This window comes from Populus euphratica, unplaced genomic scaffold (assembly GCF_000495115.2).
Source record: "Populus euphratica unplaced genomic scaffold, PopEup_1.0 scaffold2602.1, whole genome shotgun sequence".
Classification (NCBI taxonomy): domain Eukaryota; kingdom Viridiplantae; phylum Streptophyta; class Magnoliopsida; order Malpighiales; family Salicaceae; genus Populus; species Populus euphratica.
In genome coordinates this window covers 13,460-20,698 of record NW_011502433.1, presented here as the reverse complement: position 1 = coordinate 20,698, position 7,239 = coordinate 13,460, and the positions used below count along the sequence as shown (strand labels likewise).

The following is a 7,239-nucleotide window of genomic DNA, read 5'->3' as shown; positions in this document are numbered from 1 at the left end:
TTCTATCTTGGTTGGCTATTGTTGATATCATCAAACCATGAATTAAATTTATGCTTGAAAGCTTTATAACAATATTAAGTAAGTTTTTTTTGGCTAATTGTTTTTGAATTTGTGATTGGAGTTACTTGCTAGATGTCTAATACAATATTAATGATATTGAATCGAATTAGGCTAAATTTTTATAATTCCATTTTTAATGCCATCATGTCTATTTAATATTATAAAAAATACTACTATAATCACTTGTAACGTGATATTGAAGGAAAAGGAAGAACTATCTCCATTCGATATTATTTTCTTCTTAAATTAGTGCATAAGCCAAAGATAAAATTCTATTGTTTGCATCAAAAGCAATCGCAATCAACAACTTTCCACTAAACCTTTTATATAAATAGGAGCCATTTATATTGATAATTAGCCTACAAAATTTGAATTCTAACATGAATACTTTGTTTTTATTATTTTATTTTATTTACTTAATGTTGAATAATTATTTTTAATTTGAGTTTGTTCTAACCAAGTAGACATTGTTTAAGAGTTTATTTCATTATTAGCTTTATATTAGTTGATTTCCACTTTTGGCCTATTAGCTTGCCACAAAAACATAGTTCATTAGAGTTATATAATGAAGACTTTATAATGTTTTTAAAGATACAAATTTCAACAGCTTATTGATAGTAAATATAAGTTTTTTTCTTTGATTGTTTGTGGAAAAATCATCATTTCTTTGCAATGACATATATCATACATCTTATTTATTAACAATTATCTGATTTTATGGTGTCATTTGTATACTTTAGGTTTTTAGGTATAGAGTTATCTCTAGGTCTAAGTTAATTCCAACACTTTTGATTTTATATATATAGTTATCTTTAGGTCAGATTTTTATCAAATCTAGTTTTTAGCTTTCTAGATTATATTTTAATTTTGTTGGAAATTGTCTGACGATGTAATTAAAAGGGTCACATTATTTTTGCACCACTTAGATCCATGTCATCACAATTGAAAATAAAAACTTGAAGCATAGCGTGGACAACATTACTAATACAAATAAAATTTTATTTTTGTTTAAAAGATTTAATTTTTGTTTTTAAAGATCATTTGGTATTATAATAATTTTTGGTTTTTTCCTAATTATAGATAGAGAAAAAATTGAATGATTAGCCAAATAATTTTTTTCCCATATTACATTTTAAATTTTAAATCTTGATTTTGAAAAAAATTAAAATAACATGCTTTTCATTTATGTAAATCTATTATTTATTTGTTTTATATATAATTTATCTTACGTTAGTTTTCATTAAATATATTTTTAAAATATACTCTTTTAAAATAATTACAATTTTTTTAAATCTATTATTTTAAAAAATAATTATAAAAACGACCCCAATATAAGATGATTGATAGCCATGGGTAACTTTGCAAGAAGCGGGTGATAAAAACGGTGTCGTACTTTAACCAACGTGGTTGGATGTTGAGAAAAGGAATATATATCCTATCGATCTGGTTTGGCTCGCCGTAGCCAAACGAAACACTGGAAAGGGGAGAGAGATGTTTGCTGCTGCTGCCATCGCCGCGAGCTCAGCTGGTTTCAATATTTGTGGAAACCAGCTGACAAGGAGAAGCATTTCATTGAGAAGAGTAACTGCAAGGCACCGCTGCCAGGCTGTCAATAATAATAAAAAATTAGAATCAGAATCGCACCAAAACGAGCAACAACAAGGTGCTCTTCATTCCTCTCTCTAATTACTCTTCCCTACTTAGCCTATTATAAAAAAAATAAAATGATTAATCTTCAATCAGACGAGGAGGAGGATCATGTTGAAAACAGTTTAGGAGTTGAAGCTGCATTATCCATGCTCAGATTCTACAAAAGTAAGTTAACTTGTCATCGTAATTATTGCTTTAATCTGTTCTTGTAATAAATTTATAATAATCTTACAAGCAGGGGAGATATCGCCGCTGTTACCAAATAGTTGTAGATATGTACCCACCTGTAGTGAATATTCCATGGAAGCTTATAAGAAATACGGTGTCGTCAAGGGCACCGTCTTGACTGCCTGGCGTCTTTGTCGCTGTAATCCACTTGGTAATGTATTCTTTGTTTTGCAGATCGTGTACATTTTTGTTCTTAATTAATTCTGATCGAGTTTTAATTTCTTTTGTAGGTGGGTCTGGCTTCGATCCTCCGCGATGGTTTGATGAGGATCCTCCTTTTCAAGAAGATTGAGATGAGACGAGAGAGCCAATTTTAATGTTTTCCACTGCCTCCTGAAGTAAGCTTCTTTTTTTTTAAAAAAAAAAACACTCGAGTTTTATGGCTTCGCCGTAACTTGTTATATAATAATTTTATAGGGAATCATTTATAAAATATATCATCTTTTATTATTCTTTATTTTTCAGGCAGGCGTCAAAGAGGGGGATGACTGAGGACTGTGTCGATACAGAAAATAGAATTTCATTGAAGGTTAAAGATGCACTCTTCAGATTTGCACTAATGGTACTGATTCCTTATCTATATCATTAGGTTTCTAGATTCCAACACCTTTTCTTTGTGTATATAAATCGTTAACAAAGAATAGCTTAGCTGATACAGTCATGTGGTTTTATGAGAGTGTTAAAAACAAGCATTTAGTGAAGCTATTCAGTGTTGTTTAAGCTGCCCTTAGAACACCATTCAGTTTGTGGCTGTCTGATTGAAATACTGCATTCTCTTTTAACACTAATAGTTTCCTAGTCTGATAGTCTGAAATGTAATCATTCTGTTGTATATAAATGGTGTAGCCCACCACTATCGTATTGTCTGCCTCCCAGGTAATTTTTTTTTTGTCTTCTTGGAGGCTAGTGTTTTCTTATGGACAAAAAACATGATGAGTTAGTTGAAACCTGAAACGATGTATGATTGGAAGCTTGGAGCACCATTTGATCTTGAAACGCCTTCTCCCATGCTTCTATGCCCATGTTTTAAGGTAACCTGTTCATATAATGGCATTTACTGGGGTTTTGAACTTTAAAAAGAAACATGCTCATTTGTTAAAGTTGTCATTCTTAAAGTTTGCGTTGAGGATTCTCATTGTCACAGTCTCTTGGTTTATGTTAGAGCTGCTGCCTCTGATAAAGAATTTATTTATGATCATGATTGAGGTGATTAACCTAAAATGGTCAAAAGGAATAGAACTCCACTATTTTGAACTCATTTTAGAAGCAACTAGGTTAAGCTGTGAAAACACACCCTTTAAAGTATGCATTTTAAGCTTTTGGTTTTGATCACTAACCCTTTTAAAATTTGATTTTAACCTCTTCAGTAAGCCTGCATCTACTATTTGTGTAATTGTGGTAATGATATTGGGCCTTGCATGTTCCCCACCAATAATTGCAATTTCCAGCCATTCCAATGAACAGAAATAAAAAGCACAGCCTTCTCATCACCTTATCATAAATCACAATCTTCCTGAAATCCAAAGAACCCCCTCACATTTGCTTAGATTTTTCACCACGCTTGTCATCAGAGTCCAGTAAACCATAATCTTGTTGCACCTCCAAATTGTATACCTTACTGGTTGTGGTCATTGCATTTATTGAGAGAAACAGAGAAGAGGTGGCCAGTATAAGGTGCTTTCCTTGTCTTGAACGAAATGCGGAAGTTGGGCTAGGATTGGGGCATGGAGGGGAATGTTTAGGATAAGGGTTAGTGACCTATTAGAGAGTTCTCAGTTTTAGGGCGTGGGAGAGAACGAGCCGTTGTTATGAAGACCGAATAAAATGATTTAAACTAGTTTTTTCAATCACTAAAATGTCTAAGAAAAAACAGATGCTGTGGAAATAGTTTGAAGTAACATGCTTGTGAACAGAAGTGGTTGGAATGATAAGAATGCTCTCCTCTCTAACTTGATGCTGGGAAAAAAGAGATTTATAAGAAAATTAAGAAGAAAATGAAGCTAGGAGGAAAAAAGATAGAGAAAGAGAAGGAAAAGGAAAGAATAAGGGTTGGAAAAGTCTGGAACTTTGTAAATTTTATTCAATTTAAATCTATATAACATTTAGAAATATATTATTTACGCATGCAACATAAACTATATTAATTGGAATGGGAAATCTTTCCTTTGAAAACAAATTCCTTCCTTGCTTTCTAGATATGCTAACATAGGAAATCGATTTGAGACTGAAGATAAACCAAATCTCCTTTCAACACTCGTTGCAACCTCTCTCACCAGGCATGCAAAGATGATAGTGTTCATCATAATTTCTTCCATTTTAATGAATAAAATCGTTAGATTTTAAATATTAAAAGAAAGTTGGTTAGGTTAAGTTGCTGTGAACCTAATAGATGTTAGTTTTCATGGTTGTTATGCTGCTTTGGTTCTAGGAGTTGTGATTCCTTGTTATGGATAATTAATATCATAGGTTTTGACTAAAGCAATATGAGTAGCTATTGTCTATTGTAGTGTGTTTAAATTGTTTCACAGGTGCCATTACTATGTTAAAAAGATTGAAAATATATAAATCAAATCTTCATCTGTTTTGCTTAATAAATTAAATAAACAATCCCTTTCCCCTTTCACTTCATCCATCCTTCCCTCAATTGCTCTGGGAAAATTCCAGCTTTTATAAGAGTTTAATTTACTCGATTCCTATTCATTTTCTTCCATTTCGGACCGAATAAATTACAACTTAGTCCGTGCAATCATAAAAAAATAAATAAATTAAACCTACTAGTATAAAAGAATAATTAATTTTTTTTTAAAATTATTTTCACAATGATCTTTGTATCCTATCTACCTATTCTTATACTTTTCCTAAATCTTAAAATAAATAATATGAAATAGATGAAAATGATTAATTTATGAATGAATTTAAAAACATAGTAATTAAGTTATATAGTTATAAAACTATAATGCTAATCAATCAATTTTATTAGGAAGAATAATAATTAACTTGATTATGAATTTGTTTAGTTCTATTAGTTTGCATTTTGTGCTACTACAGGTGTATCAAAATTCTTTTGAACATAAAAGAAGAATGTTTAGGTTCCGAAGAATTTTTTATTATTGTTATTAAACCTAAAAATACAGTTGTTTCGGACATTTCTTTTTACCAAGATAGATTTTCATTGCAAAATAAGGTTAATATTTTTGTTTAATAAAATAAATTGAGATTTATGTGTTCATAAATGATAACATATTTGTTTATCTAAACTAAATATTAAGAAAATTGAGATAAAAACGTATATTAAAATATCTAATCTTTAAATGTTATCTTAATCTAAATATAGAATTTCTTAAAAAAAAATTAACTCATTTTAAATACTCACCAGCATATATTTTTCAAGTCTAAAATAAATTTTCTTATTAACACATCTTCTGTATATGATTGAAATTATTGTTTTTGTTAAAAAATATATTTAATGATTGTCAAAGCAAGTTACAAAAAAGAAATATCCAAATATTATGTCTAAATTTTATTTGTGATTGAAAGCTAAACAAATCATAAAGGAATTAAAATTATGGTCAACATCTATTTTAAAAAAACAATTTGGTTTAATTTTCATGAATAATATATTATGAGTACTGTCAAAATTAAAGAATAATTGAATTATTACGGTAATTGTTTGTTACTAAGTGTAAAGAAACAAAGGAAAAAACAGACATAAAAAGGCTAGCTTATTGCCTAGCTCTCAATAGCAAGGTTTGAGCTAGGCCTATTGCCTAGCTCTCAATAGCAAGGTTTGTCTCCTTTAAGGGTGTGCATTTCTAGTTTGGTCCGGTTTTGAATCAAAATAAATAATTAAATTATAATTTTTTTTCAAGTTTTGAAATTGAACTGAATCGAATTGAAAATCGGTTCAAACCGACCATGTTCGGTTCAGTTAAGGTTTTTTTTCCTTCTAAACCATTTAAACCAATTCATCTTATTTCTATTTTCATAGCTTTATGCTTATGAGAGAAATCTTGGTTTTCTCAACGTGCTAAACTGGTTAGGAATATCTAGAAATCCAACCCTAGTTTTCTTTTTGTTAGATGCTTGCTCAAAAATTAATCTTTGCATAAAAAATACACAAAACATAAGGAAAGAAAAGAAGTTATTTCACTGAAAAAAAAAGACCAAAAGATATGTAATATTCAAATAAAAAACCAAAACAATTAGAAACTAATTACAAATTTTTACATAGATCAATATCATTTATTGAGTATGTGGTGTTTTTATACTCAGTTTCTTCAATAACTAACCAAACCCGATGTCTAGTTGTTGTCCTCTTAAGACTAACATCAAGAAAATTATAGAAAAATCTTTCACTAGTTTCACATAACAATCTTCTTCAATTACATGGATATGAAAAATTATATAGCAATTACAAAGTTAAAAGCCAAAGAAAAGGTAAAGAGGGGCGTGACTAAACTAAAAACAAATTAAAATCAAGTGAAGAAAGGTGTGCCTTTTATAGGAGGATAGATAAGCATGGAGAAGCAGGAGCTTAACAATTCTTAAAAATTGTGGGATATGAGAGAGGAGAGAGTGGGAGATTTAGAGAGCAAACTAAGGGGAGGAGGTGGTTGTTTTTAGAATGTTACTTTAGGTTTAGGGTTACGAAAAAAACAAGTTATTTATACTTTTTTTTTTAATGTTGGCTTGGTTGAATCAGTTCAGACTTTAAAAACCAAAAACCAAACCGAACTGAATTTTTTTTTTGTTATTTTTTAATTGGTTAATTTGGTTTTTTTTCGGTTCGGTTTTTTCGATTTTTTTTTTTTGATTTTTTTATTTTAATTGGTTATTCGGTTTTTTCACTCACCACTAGTCTTGCTCTTTTTTCTTTTTTTTTTTAAGATGATGAATAACATGCCATTCATTTTTTTTTAAATAAAATAAAATAAAAATAAAAATATGAACAACATGTTTTTTGGTTCAATAAATAACATGTTATTAGATTACTTAGTTTCAGCCAACCAAGTGATCCAAAATCGGACGAAAACTTTTATTTAGTTTCTTTAAACCAAATAATTTGTTTTTCAACCAATTTCCGACTTGAAAGCATATGAAAAATAATATTCATTACTCAATAAACCAACTTGTACTCTTAAAGTTTACAAAAATCAATCATGAAACAAAAAATTAACTTAAGGCCTCAAATCTGTTAAAGTCTCGAAATACTTTTTTGGCCAGTTTGAATGCCAATAACCAGCTCTATCCAACTCCTATAGTTAAATGAAATATTTAAACACCAAACTTGATTAGTTTTGT

General features: G+C 29.5%; 1 protein-coding gene across 1 annotated transcript; it reads left to right on the top strand.

The window, feature by feature from the left end:
- Window positions 1-1,462: 1,462 nt before the first annotated feature.
- On the top strand, window positions 1,463-2,934 carry LOC105119171 (UPF0161 protein At3g09310-like). Its single transcript, XM_011017286.1, has 5 exons — window positions 1,463-1,723; window positions 1,804-1,875; window positions 1,949-2,089; window positions 2,169-2,276; window positions 2,404-2,934. The coding sequence occupies exons 1-4, from the start codon at window positions 1,552-1,554 to the stop codon at window positions 2,228-2,230; spliced, it is 447 nt and encodes a 148-aa protein (XP_011015588.1). The 5' UTR covers window positions 1,463-1,551; the 3' UTR covers window positions 2,231-2,276; window positions 2,404-2,934.
- The last annotated feature ends 4,305 nt before the right edge of the window (window positions 2,935-7,239 follow it).

Bases quoted from the DNA above. Each gene is read 5' to 3' on its own strand.
- LOC105119171 (XM_011017286.1), top strand. From the start codon at position 1,552: ATGTTTGCTGCTGCTGCCATCGCCGCGAGCTCAGCTGGTTTCAATATT. The intron at 1,876-1,948 runs GTAAGTTAACTT...TCTTACAAGCAG, and splicing joins CATGCTCAGATTCTACAAAA to GGGAGATATCGCCGCTGTTA. The intron at 2,090-2,168 runs GTAATGTATTCT...TTTCTTTTGTAG, and splicing joins TTGTCGCTGTAATCCACTTG to GTGGGTCTGGCTTCGATCCT.